The sequence below is a fragment of the Schistocerca cancellata genome, chromosome 5, assembly GCF_023864275.1.
Source record: "Schistocerca cancellata isolate TAMUIC-IGC-003103 chromosome 5, iqSchCanc2.1, whole genome shotgun sequence".
NCBI classification, from domain to species: Eukaryota; Metazoa; Arthropoda; class Insecta; order Orthoptera; family Acrididae; genus Schistocerca; species Schistocerca cancellata.
This window is the reverse complement of record NC_064630.1, coordinates 41,762,852-41,786,613: the sequence shown is the minus strand read 5'-3', so window position 1 is coordinate 41,786,613 and position 23,762 is coordinate 41,762,852. Positions and strand designations below refer to the sequence as shown.

General features: G+C 43.8%; 1 protein-coding gene across 1 annotated transcript in view; it reads right to left on the bottom strand.

Moving 5' to 3' along the window:
* LOC126188284 (leucine-rich repeat and WD repeat-containing protein 1-like) overlaps positions 1-23,762 on the bottom strand; it is an 84,873-nt gene that overhangs the window by 44,286 nt on the left and 16,825 nt on the right. Inside the window, exons 2-3 of the mRNA XM_049929868.1 lie at positions 23,530-23,672; positions 15,235-15,449 (exon numbers count right to left, since the gene is read on the bottom strand). Of these exons, the coding sequence (XP_049785825.1) occupies positions 15,235-15,449; positions 23,530-23,672 (358 nt within the window). The remainder of the gene's footprint in view (positions 1-15,234; positions 15,450-23,529; positions 23,673-23,762) is intronic.

The window sequence follows — 23,762 nt, the reverse complement described above, 5'->3', positions numbered from 1 at the left end:
TAGAAGTTGATAAGCAGAGGAGGACTCTAGGGAGTGAATGCTATATTAAAGAATGAATGCGAAGTTTTCAGTTAGATTTATATCTTTACCAGAACATACTTAATTACGGTATACACTAAAATGTATATTACGATAATGAACCATGAGGCCTACTCAGAAAGGATAAGGGGGGCGTACCTGGCAATCACTAAGTATAAAGGGCAAGTGTATCTATGTGAAGATAGGACGACCTGTGGCCTAAAAAATAGAGATGTTTTGTAAGGGACGTACCTACCAGAATGGAAAGAGGAAGTGCTCTCATGAGGTCAACCCACAAGCAAGGTATAGGTACTGATCATGGGAGAAGGTGACAGTATCTTGACAGAAGTCACAAATTTTATAAAAATTATTCTGGAAAGTGTAAATTCTATGAACGACTAGCACTATTATGTTTTGTAGAAATAAATGAGTGTCAAAAGAAAACTTTTATTTCACCCCAAGTTCCTCCAAGCTACAACTAGTGAAAATAGTAAAAACTAAGGAAAAGGTAGTACGAAAGATAAAAACAGAAAATAGATTACTCATGTGTCAAACACCTGAAGTTTTTGATTGAAAAAGAAAATAAAGACAAGAGAAAAAGTCCTCACAATTCCTAAATATTAGTAATGCTGACTAAAACCTCGAGCGAATGATTGTGTCTTAATGTCAAAGTAAAATAAGAATGAATAGCGAAACAAAAGAAAGAATGAAGAATTGTAACTGAAAGAAGAGATATGTATATAAACTTAAGTACGGAATGTACGCTGTTAATATATGAAATGGTATTGTTAAGTGATATTACTTGCATAAAGATTATGTATAAAATATCGCGTGTTCGATCTGACGGCGAGGGGGGAGGATATGTAGTGATTCAAGAATTTCTGTGTAAATTCTAGAAACACTCAGCCTTCTACTGTCTCGAACAGACGATATTCTGGATACGAGTCCGAGATGGTAAAATCCTACCTACTGCGTGTCACGCGTGTGCGTGTGCGTGTGCGTGCGCGTGCGCGTGCGCGTGCGCGTGCGCGTGTGTGCGTGTGCGTGTGTGTGCGTGCGCAAGTTTAAAATCAGTAGACACGGCAGTTTAATGGCAATGACAAGTACTTGTCGGGCAATCCATAGATAGAACCAGCTGCAGCTCTGTGTCTATTGTGTCACTGACTATTGTGTGAAAGGAGAACAGTTAAAAAAGTAATCTTGAAAACTCTTAATCCAGCCTTGTTAGAGGCAAGACCTTTTTTACGATTCATGTGGAGTAGAGTCATGGTTTTAAGCCAACTCTATTATAAATGTAATTAAATTTGTTTCTGACATTGGACACAGCAAGTGACTTACTGGAAGTCGTATATGTATGTGGAAAGTGAAAATTTATTCTGTATGGAGTTCAAATATACCGTTGGTTGATTTCACAAGTAGAGAGAGAGAGACTTAAATATTCCCGTACCTAGCATCATTCTACTGAGAAGAAGTCAGTCAGTCAGGCCTGACTGACTGCCAGCCAGCCAAGAACATCGGCTTTGAATCTCAAGTAAGTCACCTCGTATAAAAGAAGTGGGAAGTTTGTACATCTACTTCACGCTTTAAATCGGCATTAAAAATGTTAGAGCATGCAATAAAATCTACCACAGCTACTGTGCATTCTTCCATTTTTTATATGTGCTAGACATAGTAGCACCATGTTTAGATATAAATTGCTTAGAGTGATTTATTTAGGTGGCAATTAGTTAAAGCAACATTGCAGTGAGAAATGAATTGAAATATTCAGCTGCAGAAGATTCCATTTGTGGTGTGTGCTTTGGTCCAGGCATCTCATGAAATGGATGGAGTAGTGTTTCAGCTGCAATCACTGCAGTGTACTGCGTATTTCCCATTCTGTCTTCACATTCAATCAGTATACCAACTGAAGACCACAACAACAACAACAACAACCAACAAGATGATCACTGTCACTTTCTGAACCACTACTACTTACACTAAAATATTCTATCACTAATATTTTCCAATAACACACGAACTTAATTATTGAAAAATGTTACGAAAAGGAAAGTTGCTACTCACCATACAGCAGAGGTGCTGAATCACAGATAGGCACAACTAAAAGACTGTCACAAGTAACGAAGGTTGAGGACAGGATGGTTATGAGAATGTAGGATATATTGCAGGGAAAATTCCCACCTCTGCAGTTCAGAAAAGCTGGTGTTGGTGGGAAGGATTCCTGTCCCTGCGCGCTCCCCGCCAGCACCTAACTGTCCCCCACACCTAACCTACCATCTCTCCCCCTTCCCGTCCCAGCCTCCTCCTTACTCCCACCTGAGTCACCACTCCCATCACGCCCTGGTGCTGCTGCGGGAACACAGTCTGAACACAGGAGAAGGCCATAGGAAGGGAATAACAGACTCCAGGGTAACAGAAGATCAGATAATAAGCGAAATGGACGGGGAAACTGAGGGCCATCCCATTGGGGGCAAGTCAGTGAGTTGAGTAACTGGTATCGAAAATCAGGTTAATAACTATTGAAGGAGACACACTGGGAGGAGATACTCAGAGTTGTAGAAACAAAATATTTGTAAGACACCAGATAAATAGAATTCATTTTGACAAGAATTTTTCTTTAATTTTTTTTATTTTTTTTTTTTTTGGGGGGGGGGGGGTGTTAAGAATGTTAGGGTAGAACACAAGAAACAGTAATCAAATATGTATTGTGGAGCTGCAATTAGATTACACAAATTTTTATAAGCAATCAAAAAATGTTAGGTGAGAGGTCATGCCAGGTAGCAATTGTGATGAATTTGGACTACATAGGCTAATGGGGAGGATCGTGGAGAGGCAAAGTTGCTGATTCTAATTTAAATACTGACAGGACTGATAACTGTGCAGAGAGGCAGGAAGAAGTTTTGACATCAAACAGCAATGACGATTTAGATGTTTAATTTTAGTGTACGGAATGAGGATTCTATCAATGAGGATGATTATGAAATTAGCAGAAATGGATAGTGAAGATGATACAAGTTGTGACAGCAACAACATTGGCAGTATAACTTGTTAAAGTCAGATCTTGTCAATAAATACTAGTGAAATAGAAGCAAAAATAATGATTTAGCTGATGCTTTGTGGGCAGTATGGTTAATTACAAAGACCTTAATGAGAACAAGGGAATTAAGGCTAAAATATAAAAGTTTTGTGAAAAACTTCATCCTGACTGGTGGTACGAATCAAACCACAGGTCAGGTGATGAGGGAAAATCTGTAGAAGTCAGTCAGCATGTTAATGGGAATTGTGTAAGTGAAGGGGGATCTGGTGTTACTCTCAGTAACTTACAAAGAGAAAATTAATAACGAAGAAGGAAGTAAAATAAATGGACTTAGAAGAGATTGTAGATGACTTGTATGAAGAAGACGAGGGAAAAGAATACGATTTATGTGGGAGTCCATACATTTACATAAAATCTAAAAATTGGAAAGGTAATTCACAACGAAATTTTCACTCTGTCGCAGAGTGCCCGCCCATCTGAAACTTGTGTGCCGCATCGAGACTCAGACTTGGGACATTTGCCTTTTGTGGGCGTGTGCTTGCGCTAACCAATCATGACTCGTCCTCCTAGCTTTACTTCCACCAGTACATCTCCTACCTTCCAAACTTCACAGAAGTTTTCCTACGAAACTTTCTGGACTAGCATTTCTGGAGGAAAGAATATTGCAGACACATAACTTACCCACAGCTAGGGGGGTGTTTCCAGAATAAACATCTCCACAATATTCTTTCTTCCAGGAGTGCTAATCGAGCAAGTTCAAGTTTCTAAGGAGAATTTCTGTGAAGTTTGCAAGGTAGGAGATGGGGTACTGGTGGAAGTAAAGCTGTGAGCTATGTTTGGGTCAGTAAAGCACTTGCACATGAAAGACAAATGTCCAGAGTTCGTGTTTCAGTCCAACACAGTTTTAATCTGCCAGAAAGTTTGGGAAGGCAATTATTGTTTACTCGAAACTGATAGTACAATCTACGGGATTTCCGAAAAATAAGAGAAAACACCAAACAGTTCAGATTTTGTTCAAATGCTTTTTGTAGGTGTAAAAATAAGGGAAGACACTGGCGTGCATAGTAACATAGTGAAGAAATAGATACTTTTCACGTTCTCTTGGGTATATAAAGTTTACACAAGGCTGCCTTTTAATTCAAGATGTGTGTGAAAATGCCATCTTGGTGATAGACTGAACCATGAGGGTAGAGGTAAGATCCTACTTATCTAATAAAAAATTAGTCTTTACTATGTAGCAGATTGGGTTTTAGTGACATAAGACAGTGTCAGTGACAGAGGGGAGCAAAGGTCATTATTTTGTCAGGGATGATGGGACGAAAAGCGACACTTTGTGGGATGGCTCAGAGGGTGAGGTGTGAGTGAAACATTGGTGGTTCCCCTAACAGTCATTTATTATTTATTGAGATATACGACCCTTTAATCAAACAGAGTAATACAGTGTGTTTCAATCTGATCAATTCCTCATGGAAGCAGAGCAGTGGAATCACAGCAAGCAGGTTCCGGTGGTCGCTGACGTGGCGGGCTCTTGTTGCAGTAACGTTCCGGTGGCATAATCTTCCATTCAGTACTGTACCCGTGACCTTCAGCAGTGCGCCGGCGGCATGCTGTTCTGTTCAGTATTATACCCGTGACCTGCAGTGGTGCGGCAGCGGCATGTTGTTCTGTTCAGTTCCATCCTGGTGACCCGCTGCGGTGGTGGCAAGGTCTTCTCCTTGTTAATAATACAACGAGTGAATTCACAAGTGACTACGGCATGGCGTGGAGTCCTCTGTCCCGGAATTGAACAAGCGACCCTCAGGTTCGGCTTCTTCTGGCAAAGTTCATCAACCTCTAGGTTCCCAGGCGACCCACTGGGTGAGGCTGCAGTCCTTTCGTCCTCACCAGCCACCTGGGTAAGTACCACATGAACTACTTTCTGGTAACATCTGGGATGGCATCTTCTGTGTTGACATATTGGCGCAGAACCGACATCGTCCTCTGATGAGTAGCAAAGTAGCTAAGTTGTTGTAACAAAGTAAGACGTCCGCTGACTAACCATCAGTCAGTCTGTTCAGGAGGCATTTCTTCATCTCTTCTTTCTCCCCTCGACGCACCTCCTCAAAGGACAACCTCATGTCCGTTTTTCGGAGGTATTTATTCGGTGGTTTTGCCAATGTCATGAAGTTTCTAGGGTGGCGAGTGACACTTCGGTTGTTGATCTATGCTTCTCACATTGGGCAGAAACGTGACCAATGTTGACACATGTGCTGGCTTTCCACTGTTTTGCCTCTACGATGGCATGGTAGGGCATTGCCCTGTTGTCCTCCTCCCTATTGCCAGATACGTCACACACTTTAGTTCAGTATGCTGGCAGTTCCTGGAGCATTGACCGCTGATGTTTGACATGTGCTCGTCATCGTTCCCCTTGAAAGCATTGCCCGTCTGCTCGGTTGTTGATCTGCTGAAGGGCTGACTGCTGCTGCGCAAACTCTGCTTGTCATTGGCCTCCTCATGTTGGGCAGAAACGTGACCAATGTCAATATACATGCCAGCTTCCCTTGTTCAACTGCTATTGCTTCTGAATATTGTGGCTTAACATGTCAAAGCATCTGAAATGTTCACTTAACCTATAATAAGTCTATATATTTTTATACTTTGAACAACCGTAAATAACACATAATTATTATACATGGGTCAATCTATACCAAGTTTAAAAAGTTGCTGGACCGTCTCGGAAAAATTTTACATTTGCTCGGTGAATTCCCCAATGTTTAGGAGTCACAAAAATATTTTTTTTTTAAATTTATTGTTTATTTTTTTGAAATGGCAGCCATCTTTGCTCCAGGCCGCATGTGTTTTTTCGTATTTCCAAGTACCTACATCTTTTTGCAATTCTTCAGTAGTGGATTGTCCTAAGCCTTTCAAATAAAATGCATTTAATTAAACGCACTCTGGGCAACAAAGTAACATCATTATCACTTAGCTGAATGTATTCTTTAATATTTTTTAATAGTTCAAAGTTATCAGCTGCAAATTTAAAAAATCTCAATTTTTGAACAGTAGTTTTCCAAAGAAAGATTAATTTCTCAGCTTTAATATTTTTTCTGCTATTACACTGTATAGTATAATTACTAGACAATCTGTGTTGGAATGTTTCTTCCCCAGTCTATAAAGGACTTCAATGTCCATTTCAGAGAGGTGTACAGACCAACATGTCAAATGGTTTGATGGATTGTTTAGCCCAAGTAACTTCTTTAGGGTGCCATGGTCCATGATTATCTTGAATTTATTTCCACACAGATAGCACCTGAAATATTTGATACCATAGATGACACTCAATAACTCCTTTTCTGTTGTTGAGTAATTCTTTTCTGCCATATTTAATTGTCTGGATGTGTAGGCTACTGGGGTTCTGCACCATCAGTGTTTGGACCCAAACCTGATCCGACAGCATGTCCAGATGCATCACAGGACAGGATGAATTCTTTGTTGAAATCTTGATTGGATTAATACAGGACTGTGTGTGAATTTTTATTTCAATGTTTCAAATGCTATGTCGCATTCGGTTGTACAGGGAAATTTAGTACCTTTTTTCAATAACTGCATGAGAGGTCATGCTATTTCGGCATAGTCTTTTACAAATTTTCGACAATAATTTGAGAGGCCTAGAAATTGGTGTACTTCCCTGGTAGATTGCAGTGTTGGAAAATCTTTAACTGAGGTTATTAGCTATGAATCAGTTTTTATTCCATGTTCGCTCACAACATGGCCTAAATATTTTACGTCATTTAGTGTGAAGTGACACTTTTCCAAATTCAATGATAATTTAGCATCTCCGACTCATTGAAAATTTCTCATAAGTGAATCGCGTGCTCCTTGACGTCATTTGAAAATACGATTATGTCATTGAGGTGCACACGCATTGTCGAGGTTTTAACCCATGTAACGCACCATCTACCAATCTTTGGAATGTTGCGGCGACATTCTTTAATCCAAAAGGCATCCCTAAGAATTGCCAATGGCCTGAAGAGGTGGAGAAAGCAGTTTTATGTCTGTACTCTGGTGCAACTTACATTTAATGGTACCCATTCCCAACCTACTGTTAGCAAGATGGTCAATGTTATTTACGATGTTTGGCAATGGATTCTCGTTTGAAATTGTTTTGCTATTTAAAAGCCTATAATCACAACAGAATATATAAGATTTTGCACCACCAGCAGATTTCTTTGGCACAATTAAGACATTTGCACTGTATGGTGAATCAGACTACTCTATTATAGCATCCATTAATTGCTGATCTATGAATTCATCAAGTCACAGTTGTAACTGGTGAGGAACTCTGTATGGTCTCCTATAAACTGGCAGTGGTAGCAGTCGCCGTGAAGTAAACATATCCTGAAAGTCATTCAACACTGCTTCTATCATATCCTGTACCTTTTAAGCGAGATATCTTCTGGTGCAATGCAGTTTTGTAGATGGCTGGTTTGTCGCTGTTTTCTACATCTGACCAATAAAAATCATCTTCCTCTAAGGCACTTATGTTTGCTCCTAACATTCCTTTCATAATTCTTTGCCTTCTGTCCCAAAATTATCTACATGCACTGGTATCTTCTGTACTACATCAATCATTGCAGTATGAACTATACTCCAGTGCACAAAACAATATACTGTGTCTAATTCATCATTTTCCTCAAGCAGTTCCATTGTCTATATAGTGTGTTTGCAGGTAAAGCAGCAGTAAAGTCCACCAAAAGTAGCTTAGCTGTTTCCGGATGGCATTTTGTCCCGCAAATCTACCTTCAAGCACATTGCTCACAGTTTAGTTGATTCATCTTTCCGGGGAGAGGGATCTTGTGCCAGAGCGTCCTTGGTCCTTGGTAGCTGTGTCACCAAATTGAAACAATGTTCCACTAAGCTCCACTCTTTGCTGCCCAAGATTACGGCGCATCCAACCACCCGCTGGCCACCTTCCAGGAATTACTTACCTCCAACTCAGCCTCACCATCCTTCCTCACGTCCCTTCCTCAGAATACCAACCTTTCAGCAGAAGAAAGGCAGCCATACAGAAACTCAAAACTAATCCTGAAATCATCATACCTGCAGACAAACGTTCCCCCACAGTTGTTATAAATTGCAGTGATTACCTAGCAGAAAGCCTCTGCCAGTTATCTGCCCCCCTCCACCCATAAACTCTGCCACAGTGATCCCATCCCAGAAGTCCAACACAGTCACCAATTCCTGCTTAATGTCTTAGGCCCTTTCCAGAATCTTTCCCTTGAATCCACTTCTCTCCTCTCCCCTATGATACCACATGCACCCACCTTCTACAAGCTCCCCAAAATCCACAAACCCAACAATCCTAGTTGTCCCATTGTGGTTGGTTATTGTACCCCCACTGAAAGAATTTCGACCTTCATTGACCAACATTTCCAGCCAACTGCCTGTAATCTAGCCTCCCATGTCAAAGGTACCTACCACTTCACTGACTCTCCACCATCCTCACTCCTTTACCTCCTGGATCCCTACTCTTCACTGTTGGCATCATCTTTTAATATCTTTTGTGTGGGATCTAAAATTTAAAAACCCCTCTCACACCGGCCTTATTTAGCTTCACTGATCAGGATAGTAAAAACATGCGTATATTAAGGGAATTTTCATTGACAAAGCAGGCTTATCACATTCACACAGTTCAATACTGTTCTATCCTGATTAAATTGAGCTTAACTTAAATTCCATAAGGCAGTGAAGCAATTTCGAAGTCTCGGTGCGACGAAAATTGTCAGTCAATCTCCTGGAAACATTTGTAATAATTATTAACTTTCGGTGATCACATGGGGAAGACCGGACATCTGCTGGTAAGACCGTGTTAGCCTATTTATTCGAAGTAACTGGATATCTTGAGCATACAAAACGGCAGGTTCGTCCAGTGTAAATAAGACGTTCCCCACTGATCCCGTGCAACACAGCGTAGTAAGCAGACACTGTCAATAATAATAATCCGTTAAATAATACGCGAACACACTTACTTTAGTTTAGTTCATGTATTAAATTCCTTCTCATACAGAATCTCATCAAGATGGCAACTAGCTCAACAATACATACATATACATCCTTCTTTCACGACTAATCGGCAAGAAGTCTCCTATTCTTTTCATAAGAGAAAACATAGATAGCAGAGAAGCTATTCCATGGAGTAAATGGACGCTCCAAGGAATAATTGGGCTTGAAACTACTTTGCATTGATAATCGGTAAGATAAGAACAGATAATAAGAAGATAATAAGAAGAGATATTTCGAGATATGTACTGAGTTATATAATTTATAAAATTTCTGAAAATATCGTGGAGAGACTGCTGCAAGAGACATTACAATCTCCCTATACACCAACATCCCACATGCCTGTGGTCTTATCACTATTCAACACTACCTTTCCCAATGTCTTTAGTCCGAAACCACTACCTCATTCTTCACACACTTTACTAACTTTATCCTAACACATAATTACTTCTCCTTTGAAGGGAATGTATACAAAAAAATCTGTGGCACAGCCATTAGGCCCACATGGTGCCCTCCCAACCTGCTTATGGGCCATCTGGGGAAGATCTTCCTAGCCTCCCAAATTCCAAACTCACAGCCTGGTTCAGCTCCACTGATATCTCAATTATCTGGACTGAGGGTCAAGATATCCTGTCTTCATTCCTTCACAACCTCAACACTTTCTCCCATCCGCTTCACTTGGTCCTCCTCAACCCAGCATACCACCTTCCGAGATGTTGACCCCTTCTCTCTGATGGCTCGATTCACCCCTCTGTCCACATTAAACCAACCAACCACTAACAGTACCTGCATTTTGACATCTGTCATACCTTTCACAACAAAAAATTCCTTCAATACAGCCTGGCCACCCGGTGATGGCATATCTGCGATTACAATAACTCCCTTGCCTAGGATGCTGGGGGTTTCACTGAGACCTTGACGGAGAGACACTGTCCCCCAGACCTAGTCCACAAACAAATCTCCCATGCAATTCCCCTCACATCTACATTCCTCACACCACCCTCAAGAACCAGCCACAAAGAACTGCCCCATTTGTTACCCAATGTCAATCTAGACTGGAACAGCTGAACCACATGCTTCACCAGGGCTTTGATTGCCTATCATGCCCCGAAAAGACTGACATCCTACCCGAAATCCCTCCCTCCCCTCCTGAAGTGGTGGTCCACCATCCGCCCATCCCAGTTCATCCATATGTCACTTCCAATCCCATCCCCTTGCCACAACGATCATGTCCTTGTGGAAGACCCCAGGCAAGACCTGCCCAGTCCACCCATCCAGAAATTCCTATTCCAATCCTATTATAATTTTATCCTACTGCATCAGGGGCTGGGCCACCTGTGAAAGCAGCCTTGCTACAATCAGTGCACAGCTTTTTATATTGGTATGACTGCTAACCAGCTGCCCACCAGGATGAACGGCCACCGCATAGCTGTGGGCAAGAGCAACGTACAGCTAACACACTTTATTTCAATGGTTGCTTCACTACCCGAGCAATCTGGATCCTCTCCTCCATAACCAGCAATTATGAACTGCACAAATGGGAGTTAACCTTACAACACATTCTCCACTCCCATAATTATCCTGGTCACAAACCATGTTAACAATGTTCCCACACCATCAACCTGACAGTTTCTTACCCCCTCCCCCCCCCCCCCCAATCCTCAGTTTACCACCCTCTGCCAGCACACCTGCCCATCTTTCCCCACTCCTTTTTTGTTCCGTTTTCCCCACGTCCCTGCCCCACAACCTCCTGTCACTGTGCCTACTGGCATTCTAGTTCCTGCACACACTACCAGACAGCACTCCTCTCTTCCCCCCCCCCCCCCCTTGTACACTGCTATCCCATCCCCTTCCCCTTCCCTGCCCCCTCCACACTGCCACTTCCATCCCACATGATAGCTACATTCTGGCCCAAGACGTCAAGAGTTGGTGGTCATGTGTGCGTGAGATGTACTTGCTTGGTTGAACTAATGGTGAGAGTTTCTTTTTTTCCGACAAAGCTGTGTCTGAATGAGTGTATGTAAGTGTCTAAATTGTGCCTGTTTCTCAACACCACTGACACAAATATTTAGTTTGCTCCTATTTTCAGTGGTACAACGATTAAATTGGGACAGTTCTCCTGTGTTTTTCTTTGTAATGGAACACCTGAAAACGGAGTTAGGCATTTCAGCTTTTGCTCTGCTACCCTCAATTTCAGTTCCTGTCTTACTAGGGACTTCAGTGCCACTAACAGTCTTCACACATAAGCAGAATTTCTTTGGGTTTTGTGAACTATCATTTGACGATATTCTGCTATGGTAGTCATTAAAGGCTTCATGCACTGTTCTACTGGATACATATCTATCCAGTACATGGTCAATTATTCTTTTAAACTTGAGCCATAGTTCCTCTACTGCTCCTGCCCTGTGCTGAAAGTTTCAAGTTCCTCACTGAGATACGACACTACTGATTTTTTAGTTTCCTGAACATATGTATCTTTCTGCTTGTTTAGTTGTTCTTTGTTAGTCATTGTTGCCACAACCATGTCATGGTCACCGATTCTAGTTTCGATGTGGACAGCCTCAAAGAAGTCAGGTCTATTTGTTGCCATCAGATCCAATGTATTTCCATCATGAGTGGGGTTCCAAACTAACTGTTTTAGGTAGTTCTCAAAGAAGGCATTTAGTGATGTTTCACATGATGTCTTATCACTCCGAACCCCAACAAAACTGTAATTTTCCCAATTGAGTGTTGAATGATTGAAGTCTCCACCAATGATTATAGTATGATTGGGGAACTATGTAAAAGTGAATTGAGGTTTTCTCTGACGTTTTCGATTACATCAGGAGACAAGTCTGGTGGGTGACAGAAGGATCCAATTATTTTATGCCCACCCCTGATACTGAGTGCTGCCCAAAAAGTCTCTTACACTGCTTGAATTCCTATCTCGGTGGATTTGAGTTTCTTGTCTACTGTGACAAATACACCACCTCCATTTTCTATTTGCCTATCCTTTTGATATACACACACATTTTCCCCTGGTAATTTCAGGTTTCAACCAGCTTTCTGTACCCAGTATTACATGAGCGTCATTGCTTTTCAGTAGCGCTTCAAACTCTAGCACTTTGTTGCAAGGTCTTCAGCAATTAACCATTAGGATTTTAATACTCTCACCTGGGGGAGGCATTTCTTTTGATCTTACACTAATACTTCTGGATTTCCTACAGCTATTGTTATTTATATTGGATGGAGAGTCACTGATCATAAAACAACCCTTGTGTACAACCTACACACAGTCAGCTATCTGATTAGCGGCCTCTGATGTGTAGTACACACCTGGTCCATGTAAGGGACACTACAGTTCTCAACCGTATTGCACAAGTTTTGGAATTCACAGCCTATCTTGTCACAGAACCTTAAAAGTCTTTGGTTCAGTTCTTCTACTCGATTCAGAACCGAAGGGCTGCGATTAGTTCTGGGGACAAAGCTGCAAATTGTGAGCTTTGTTGAAACTCCACGCGTAAGGCTGTTCTCAACCTTCTCTGCCAGTCGTTGTAATGACCCAAGTGTGACCTCAGAGCCTAGATGACAATCATCATTTGTTTAAACGTGCACCACAGTCATCATTTGGTTGCACCCTATTCCCTCAACGACTGCTGAAATAGCCTCTTCAGCGTGGTGAATGAGGCATGTCCCTTGCTGCCACTTCCCTAAAGGGTACCATCATTCGCCGTAAATGAGTCCCACTGGTTCAGTTTCAGTCGAAGACAGAACCTCAAACTTGTTGGTTAGGGGGACCGATAGAACACAAAGTCCTCCTTGGTCCCTGTCCACCGTGTATATGATGCCTAGCTCTACCATTGAAACGTCACTTGCAGTCAGGTGGACGAGTAACGACAAGTCCCATACTTTCTACTCAGGACACAGGATCCACAGGAATGGATAGTATTCCAGGAACCTCCGGTACCAATATCAGAGGTACACGACTCTTGGGAGCTCTTCGAACATGATGACTTGCAGCAGCTGCCAATCGTTTGATAGTAGTCAGAATGACTTCCAGCTGCTTAAGAATGTCAACCAATTTGCCCCATGTTCGAGAACAGCATTCACAGTGAGGCTGCATTTTAGGTTTTGTGATGTGTTACAGGGCAGTGATCAACTCATAAATTAAGCCCACCGATTATCTTTTAGTCTGTTAAGCTAAGAAGTTGCTAGTTCCCTACAAGAATTGAAGTGATGCAGAAAACAAGATTTCTATTAAGGCATCAGAAAAACCTGTGGTAAAAATTACTACATTCCTAAAACTTCTTGAGTTTTATTACAGTTGTTAACAAACTCAAAAACAGAGTTAATTTATGATAAATGCGACTATAGGCCTACTCCTCTTTAAGGGAAAACTAGATTAAACACAGTACGTTGGTTAGAACAGCTGCTACAGTTGCTAAATCACTAACACCAATTTACTACAAATTAGATTATGCACAGGACAATGATAGCTTCCAAAACCTCTAAAAACTGCACATTTATTTGCGTTGATATACAATGAAATTCAGGAGTCATTTGCTACGAAATAAGCTTCATATCCAAAACACTTGTACCAGTAACTTACAAAAATATAGGTTTGTAAGCATCCGAAAATTCTCAAAAATAACCTACTTCTCATGTAATTATACAATGAAATTGCAGGATTGTTTTGAATGAGGATAGGCCAACTTTTCTCAAAAATTTTAAATGAGCACAAATAGGTTTAAGCCTACAACTGACAATAACAGTATGAGTTTATTGCGGCACTCTTGAATGTTCAAAATTTCACAACATACCACAATACAAAATATGCGAATCTAGAATTTCAAATCTGCACAGATCTTGTACATGTGATCTCAAAGGAAAATTTCTGTGTCTGATTTTATATATAAAAACATGCGAATTGCACAGATTTTTCACTTATCTGTTTCTGTGCCAACATTTACACTGGCATGCTGAAGACCAACATTGTAACCTGAGTTTATCTACATCAAAATTGCTAAAAAGGGCAGCATCAACAAAGCAAACATCGCCCCCCCCCACCCCCCACCCCCACCCCAGCCCTCTGTCTAAGCTCCCAACTGAACCTAGCTGCCCTACCCTCACCACCTCATCCCTGGAGGGAAGGCAATGTTCTTTTTGAGGAACACTATTTACAAAATTTAGAGAACCGGCATTTGAAGCTGACTGCAGAAGAAGTCTGTAGTCTCCAATACAATGTGTAAGGGCCACAAAGGTAAGATTTGAGAACTTAGGGCTCATACAGAGCCATATAGACAGTCTTTTTTATCTTTTTCTATTTGTAACTGGACCAGGAAAGGAAATTACTAGCAGCGGTATGGGGTACCCTCTGCAACACACCAGAAGGTAGACTGCGGAATATTTATTTAGAAGTAGATACTCTGAACAGTTATCAGAAAAATGATGAAGCAGCATCAATGAAAATTTCAGGGGTGAAAATGCTTTCCCAAAATAGGAAAAGTCAGCAGAAGAGCCTGTCACTAGCCTCCTCCACTCGCACAAAAGGAACTCTAGTAGCTTTTGTGTCAGTGAAGAAACAGACAAGTATTAGTGTTTAAGCATGGGGATAGTTATTTCTTTCAGCATTGCTGTTTATCCTCCTGCACTGACAGTAGTGTGCTATCACCAGTCCCTAATATGTTCACATGTCAATGTTATTGCAAAATTTTTTAAAGGTTTGAGAAAGATAGAGTGAGGAAGCTGGTACCCCACTTGTCAGTCAGAGTCTTTTAATAAGGACATTCACCTTTTTTTTTAGCTCTGAAACGAGCATTTCTCCACTGGTACGCTGTTATTCCTTGCCAATATTATGAACTTAAAAATGTGTCACCAAAAATCTCTTATCTAATACATAACAAATCCTCCATTGCAGAATTTTAAGAAACTGGATGAAGGATGGTCAGACATATACAAACTGAAGTAAACAAAGTTATGAGTTAAGAATTATAAAAAGAAGTTACTGCTGGATTACAAAGTCTCATCTCTCTCTACTTGATACTTTCTCTATCAAAAAGGGGTTAACTTTATGTGGCCTCTGATGAAATATGAGAGACATCCAACTCTTTGAAAACTGAATTAATTAAGTAACAGGCTAGAAGTAAAACATACATTATCCTTACCGAATAGGATCTCACGATGTTCTTTGTGGAAAAGCAAACTTGTTATGGCAACACTGGAAGGGCATTTGAGCCTGTGAGTATAAAAAAGTGCACCATTTTGTGGATGTAGCAGATGAATGATACATCTAGTACCTCCTGCAGCCACAATGCTAATTTTCCCACTCCCTGAGCATTCAGGTGCAATCCAAGACCATGAGAGTGTATAAAAAATTTCCCTGTAATAGAAACATTTTATTAAAACTAAAATTAAAATCATGAGACTTACCAAACAAAAGCGCTGGCAGGTCGATAGACACACAAACATACACACAAAATTCAAGCTTTCGCAACAAACAGTTGCTTCATCAGGAAAGAGGGAAGGAGAGGGAAAGACGAAAGGATGTGGGTTTTAAGGGAGAGGGTAAGGAGTCATTCCAATCCCAGGAGCGAAAAGACTTACCTTAGGGGGAAAAAAGGACAGGTATACACTCGCGCGCACACACACATATATCGATCCGCACATACACAGACACAAGCAGACATTGAAATGTCTGCTTGTGTCTGTGTATGTGCGGATGGATATATGTGTGTGCGCGCGAGTGTCCATGCTGTCCCCGACTGCTGGACTCTGGCTAAGGTGGCATGCTAAAATGGAAGCATACAGTCTGAAATGCTTCAGACACAAATGCATTCTGTAACCACTTTCCCGTGTCAAGTCAAAGAGCAACACCTGCAATGCAGCGGCTGTTTGACCTCAGGCATCGACTGGTGATGGTGCTCGTGGTGCTGATGATACTGTTATCAGGAGTTGCTCAGGAATGGGTGACAGAACCCCTGATAATGGTCTCGGAAGCAATAGAGGAACTGCTGGTTCGGGCACTGAGGAAAGATGCCTTTGCCTGCGCAGGAGTGGAGAACCAGGAGCAGCAGGTAATGTGATACCGATGTAGACTGGCTCGGTGATGGTGTGACATTGGGGGGTGCCCAGCCGTCCATGTGAAGGCAAAGCTTAGATCATGGTGCCTCAAGCAGAGGCTGTCCTCTGTGTGGATATCACAGAGATACCACCCCTGGCATCTGGTGCTGACAGTTGCTATCTATTTAGGACAAGGTCTGAAACAGATAGCCACACCCGGCCGGAAGAAGCACAGCATCTGCATGAACTGACATCCAGATGGAGGACACAGGGGTGTAGCAGTGTCCTCAGCTGGTACCTGTGGGGTGGCTCTGCCAGCCTCTTCTTGCTGAACAACATCAAACAGTACGAGGAGAGAAACTGGTCTATGGCAACTTTGGATTAAGAGTTGGGAACACAGTTTTTCATCTGAGTTTTGAATGTCTGCACTAGGCGTTCCGTCTCACCATTAGGTTGTCAATAGAATGGTGGGGCGAAGATGTGATGGATACCAAGAGAATCGCAAAGTGCCACAACTCTTGCAATGAAAATTGTGAAACATAATCTGACACTAATGTTGCGGGCAAGCCTTCGAGTGAAAAAATTTTGCACAAGGCTGTGATAGTGGCAGTTGTGGATGTGGAAACACAACAAATGACATGGAAAATGAGAATATGCTTCAATGAGCAACAGCCAATAACCACTGAGAAAGGGGTCATCGAAATTCACATGTATACAGTCCCATCCACGCAACAGCTTTGGCCAAAGAAGCAACGATGCTTGGGGAGCTGCTTGGTGTGTCCCACACTGAGCAGGAGGCAACCAGGCAGGTAACATTACTGTCCAACCCAGGCAAAACAAGTGTTGACAGACCAGTGCTTTTTTGCACGATATACCCCAATGATCTGCATGAAATAAACACAGAACATCCAAATGAAGCACTGACGGATCACTATCCGAGGGGCTGCGTGATCTCTGTCAAAGCAGATCATCGTCCACAACAGAGAACCTATGTCAAAAGATTTAAAATAACGGATGGAGTCAGATGCATGAGATGTAAGTGACTAAAATACGGGCAGAGGATCAGGAAATGTCTGAGTGTTAATGGCTGGCTACAGAAAGGGCAGCTGAGTGTAGGGTCGCCACTCAACAAGTGGTGATGACTAAAGCGGCAGTGCCCTATTTGCAACCGAGCTAACATTACTTCCTAACAGTGAGATGGCCGGGAGGAAGTCGACCAGGCTGTTGGGAGGGGTTTGACTTCTGAGTTTGTTCCCATGAAGGGAGCACCAATGGTCATGCCGAAGTGACGTGATACGCTGATAGAGGTAAGTACAAATATCTTGCATGGAAACAGAGTAACAGGCGGGCTGATCGAGATGGACTGCAGCCTTGGCTGCAGCATCAGCAGCATCATTCCCAGGCACACCAACATGCCCAGGAACCCACATGAACAACACTTAGGCTCCCCCATCTGGTAACAAATGGAGGCAGTCCTGGATCCGTCGAACGATGGGGTGGACTCGATCAGGATCATCCAGACTCTGAAGGGCACTGAGGGAGTCAGAGCAGATCACACAGCAAGTGAGCCGGTGCCTCCGGACGTAGTGAACAGCCTGATAGAGGGCAAAAAGCTCTGCTGTAAAAATTGTGCACTGGTCGAGAAGCCAGTATTGAAACTTATCAGCTCCAATGACAAAAGCACAGCCAACACCGTGGGCAGACTTGGAACCATCAGTGTACAAAAATATGCTATCAGCAAGTTGTGAGCGAAGTTCGAGAAATTTGCTGCGATAGGTCAGCTCAGGAGACAAATACTTCGGGAACGAGCCAAGGTCAAAACAAACACACGCCTGTGCCTGAAGCCAAGGTGGTGAAGGACTCTCCCCCATTCGGAAAGTGGTAGGAAGTGTGAACTGCAGCTGCTGAAGCAGGTGACGAAAGCGGATGCCGGGAGGCCATAGAGAAGAAACGTACATCTCGTATTGGTGGTCAAGAATGTCTTCAAAAAAAAAAAGGGCCATAGGTTGGGTGGCCTGGCATGGAAGAAAGCCGACACACATACCTGCTGAGTAGGATGTCGCGCCGGTATGACAGTACTAGTTCACCGGCTTCTGCGTAGACACACTCAACTGGGCTAGTACGGAAGGCACCAGTGGCAAGACGGATCCCCAAATGGCGTATTGTATTTAGACGGTGTAAGGTAGACGGCTGTGCAAAGGAGTAGACAATGCATCCATAATCCAACTTGGAGCGGACAAGAGATAGAGGTGGCGGAGGAGGACAGTCCAGTCAGCTCCCCAAGAGGTACCACCCAATACACGAAGGACACTGAGGGACCGCGTGCAGCCATGTAGGACACGTAGGGAGACTAACTGAGTTTCCTATTGAACATAAGCCCTAAGAACTTCGTTGCATCCACAAACGGGAGAGCATTTTGGCCCAGTTGCAAGGACGGCGGAAGAAACGCCTTGTACCGCCAGAAGTTGACGCAAATGGATTTGGTAGCAGAAAAGCAGAAACCATTTGTAACACTCCACGAACAGAGACGGTCCAGACAACGCTGAAGACAGCGTTGCAGGAGACACGTCTACTGGGAGCTGCAATAAATAGCAAAGTCGTCAATGAAAAGAGAGCCGGAAATGCCAGCTGTAAGGCAGCCCATAATTGGGTTGATGGCTATGGCGAAGAGGACGACACTCAGTACGGAGCCCTGAGGCACGCCGTTCTCCTGTGAAAAGGTGTGGGATAAGGAGGAACCCTTACGTGCTCAGAAAACTCTGTTAAAAATTCCCAGATGTAAATGGGAAGACGACCGCAAAGGCCCCATGTGTGCATAATACGTAGAATGTCTGTCCGCCAACAAGTATCATAGGCTTTCTCCAATTCAAAGAAAACAGCCACTGTTTGTTGCTTCTGCAGAAAATTATTCATGATGAATGTCGACAGGGTGACGAGATGATCAACCGCTGAGCGGTGCTTTCGGAACCCCCACTGAACATTAGTGAGAAGATGGTATGACTCCAGCCACCACACCAATTGACCAATGATCATGCGTTCCATCACCTTACAAACGCTGCTGGTAAGGGAAATTGGACGATAGCTGGAAGGAAGAGATTCATCTTTACCAGGCTTAGGTAGGGGAACAATAGTGGCTTCACATCAAAGTGTGGGAAATACACCGTCAGTCCAAATGCAGTTGTAGGTATCGAGGAGAAAGCGTTTTTTTTCGCAGGAGGAAGATTCTGCAGCATGAGGACGTGGATTGTATTTGGCCCAGGAGCAGAAGACCTGGATGAGGAGAGAGCATGCTCGAGCTCCCTCATAGGAAAAGGAGTATTGTAGCATTCTTGATTCAAAGAGAGAAAGGAGACTGCACGAGCCACCTCTGCCTGTTTCCGAGGAAGGAAGGCAGGATGGTAGTGGGTGGAGCTTGAATCCCCTGCGAAGTACCGGCCCAAAGCATTGGAAACATTGACAGGGTCGACTATGACGTTTCCTGCCACAGTCAGACCAGGAATCGGGGAGTGGGCGGTAGTCCTGGAAAGCTGGCACTGGCCACCCAAACAAGAGAGGACTGTGTAAACCTGTTGAATGAGCTGGTGAAGGAAGGCCAGCATGCTTTCTTACTTTCCTTAACAGTGCGACAGCACTGCGCACGTCATGTAGCGAATGCAGTTCTTTAACGTAAGATGACGGTGAAAGACATGAAGCGCACGTCGTCAGGCATGAATTGCACTTCTGCACTTCACAGTCCACCAAGGGACCAGGACCCGACAGGGAGAAGTAGTAGTAGTAGTAGTAGTAGTAGTAGTAGTAGTACGAGGGATAGAGGATTCGGCAGCCAAGAAAATAACGTCCACAAGGTGCTCGACCTGATCATCACAGCTGGAAAACGGTCGTTCGTCAAAGACTGCCGAGGAGGAATATACCCTCCCTGTCATAAAGAGAGAATTTACAATGAGTGGGCCACTGTGGCGGGGTATGATTGTACGGGCGAGTCACACAAGGGAAGTGGTCACTCGAGTAAGTATCGAAAAGAGCACACCACTCGAAACGTCGAGTGAGCTCGGCAGAGCAGACTGAGAGGTCTGAGTGGGAATATGTGTGCGTAGAATCACAGAGACGTGGCTTCGCCAGTGTTAAAGCACACAAGATTAAGATGATAAAGAAGGTCCGCCAACCAAAAGGGAACCTCTTGGGCAGGCGACAGGTGAACCCCAAAGAGGATGATGGGCATTGGTGTCACCAAGGAGCAGAAAGGGTGGAGGAAACTGAGCAACAAGCTGCATCAGGTCCGCCCTAGTGACAACAGAAGACGAAGGGATATAAATGGTGCAGAGGGAAAAGGTAAATTCGGGAAGGACAACATGGACAGTAACTGCTTGTAGGTGGGTGTGCAAGGGGCTAGGATGATGACAAACATCATCTCATAGAAGCAGCATGACCCCACCATGAGCAGGAATCCCCGCCGTAAGGGGAAGGTCCATCCATAGTGAAGTAAAATGGGAAAGAGCAAACTGGAGATATTCCATAGTAAAAGGGCCATAAAATTTAGGAACACTGGAGAATGAAGAAGAAACACTCACCTCGACAGCCGCTTACGGCGGGCCGTCAATGGAGGACGGCCACTGGAATCTACAGGTGGAGGATCTCCGTCCATCAACTCAGCAGGATCAACGGAGCTTCCCTGTTGTCAGTCAGTTGAAAAGGACCGACGAGTCGAACAGGGCCGACGAGTCCGAGAGGGGGAAGACTATTTGCCTTTGGATGATTATTTTGGCTTTTGGTGATTGGCAGAAGAGCCAGATGGCTGCGAACTCTAGGTACGCAAGAAATCTTCCCGGGAATAATCCTTTTTGAACTGACGAGTCGCTGGCTGCGTTGCAACCGTCTTCGCTGGTGAGGGCGAAGAATGGGTAGCAGAATCTACAGCCAGGGAAGCGGGAGACGGAGTGTCAGCTTGAAGGCAAGGTGACTTTGCCACCATCGAACTGAACTGTAAGTCACAAGTTTGCATAGCCATCTTTTTCGTGGGACGGGGAGAGGCTAACACGGTGATGTAGCTTCCAGACAAAGGGACACTCGGTTTATGGCTCGCCAACGGTTTCCGGGCACCAGGAAAAGGTACCTTCTCCTTCATCCTTATCTCCTGAACAGCCCGCTCGTCTTGATAGACGGGACAAGAACGAGAAGTAGCAGCATGTTCTCCACGACAATTAACACAGCAGGGGGGAAGGATGTGGACGGGCACCCTCGTGTGCATCCCTGCTACAATTGACACATTTGGCTGCATTGTTACACGATGTGCTGTTGGGATTGAACTGGTGGCATTTATAACACTGCAACAGATTGGCAATGTGAGGGCACACAGAGATGACTTCATAGCCTGCCTGTAACTTAGGAGGAAGCATTAACCGATCAAAATTCAGGAACGATGTGCGAGTGGGCACCAAATCGGCAGCTTCCTTCTTAACTATGAACAGCAGTAACTCCCTGATCCGATAGATAATTAGTTATTTCATCCTCCATCAAACCACCCAACAGCCAGTGTAGATAACACTGTGGGATGAGTTACATGTCCTGTGAGCCTCCACTTTTATAGGATATTCGTGGAGGATTTGGGCCTCGAGTAGTTTCTGGGCCTGCAGAGCACTATCAACTTCCAAAAGCAGAGTACCATTTCGGAGACGAAAGCATGACTTCACAGGGCAGGCGCTGCCATCCAGGCCTTTCTGTATAACAAAGGGGTTAACAGTAGCAAAAGTCTGGTTTTTGTCTAAACGTGAGACTACTAGATATCGAAGCGCAACAGGAAGAGGCAGGAGCCTCAATCCACTTTCTTGTATGGGGAACATTGGGAGAAAGAGAAGTGAAGTCAGTCATTGGGAAGAAATCCCCCATGATTGGCAGCGTCTCCGATTGCACACTCCTTCCAGCCAGTGGCCCTCCAAAGGGGAGCCCCTCGCCTTAGGTGATTGTCCTCGCCTTAGGTCACACCTCCTGAACAACAGACAGAGGTACCAATCGGCACAGGAGGAAGGTAACAGCTCAGGTAATCACCCCTCCCTGTGCCTGGCCTGTACCAGGGGGTACGTGCGGGCCCTACATGCCAACTCGAGGCTGAGAATTACCCGTTACCCAGTCTCCTGCTACGCATCAAACACGTGGGTGGCCATCAAGCACACACAAGGAGAAGAAAAGATAATAAGGAAAGGAGGAAAGAAAGAATGGCCTTAAATGCCGCAGCAGAGGAAAAAGATAGCAGTACAGGGCAGGGAAAGAGCAGTACAAGAGATAATATTGCTACAAGCAAACCAACACAAATGAGCTTCAAGAGCCCACGGAGGCCCGGGACATCTCCCCAAGAGAGGGGAAAAGGACAGGAGAAGAGCAGATGTTTTGAACAGAAAGAGAAGCGGTGCTGTGAGGCCTGGGGCCCTGTGGTCACCAAGCACGTACTCACCAAAGAGCGGTGAGCCCCCCGGGAGGAGGGGAGTTTATCTACAGGTGCAGAATTGGTACGGAGTGGTGGTGTTGGGGCCACTGGAGGCTCCTTTTTCTTAGCAGACTTCTTCGTTTGCTTGCCCTCTCGCTTCTCTTTAGGGGCTTGCTGGGAGGACTTCTGTACCTGTACCTGAAGCTTCAGGTACAGAGGAAGACCATGAAGCTCTCTGTCCAGCAGCTTTTGGCTCCTTTAGCCACTGGCAAGTGGCAGCTGTGGCATTAGTGGAGACATTGGGAGAGAGGGTCCGAAGGGACCTCTTCCACACGAGAGAAGCCGGAGGAGGCTGTTGCTTCTTCAGCTGGGGGAAGGGGACCGATGTCCCTGCATTTGGGGGGGCCTTGCTTCCGAAGTACGTACTTTGGGAGCAATGGAAGGAGATTTTCCCCCTACCACCCAGGGGGCAGATGTATTCCGGAGGCCCGGATGGCGATGGTAATGTAGCTCCAGCTTATGTGGACGTCAACCGAACAGGGTGTAATCTTTCAATTTTACGTTTAGCCTCTTGGTAAGTCAACTGGTGCTGGGTCATGTATGCCATGATTTTCTGCTCTTTTTGGAGTACTGTGCAGTCAAGTAAGCAGGGGAAGTGCTGCTCTCCATAGTTGAGTTCTGGACTTCACATATAATAAAGATAAAAAAAAATTACAAAAATCCAATTGCTGTGTAGTCTCCTGTGTAGTCATTCTCATAAAGAAAAGAGTAAATAATTACAAAAAGAATTAAATAAAGACAAAAACAATTTGCTGGTTATTTCCAAATACATTTCACTCATCAAAAGAGTAAGAGCGAAAATAAATCTAACATTATCCGTGATAATACAGTAATCACTAAGCGCTTACAATATCAATTAATATACCTTCCAGCTATGTGCCCCACCAATATCCTCTAGAAAAATGTATACAGTAGTGCTTACCTTGGATCTTCAGCATAGTATTTACTTTTGACAAAACCGCTATTAACATCTATAAAACATATGCTATTTCCTCCACAAGTTGCAATCACATCTGTTGTCTGTTCAGGATGTCTTACATCTGATTCAAATGCACAATGCCATACCTAAAACAAAGAAAATAATCAATTTTTAGAGATAAGGACAGGTCAGACAAGGAGACTGACTTCTTTTTATGTCAACTGTGTCTTCGGTAT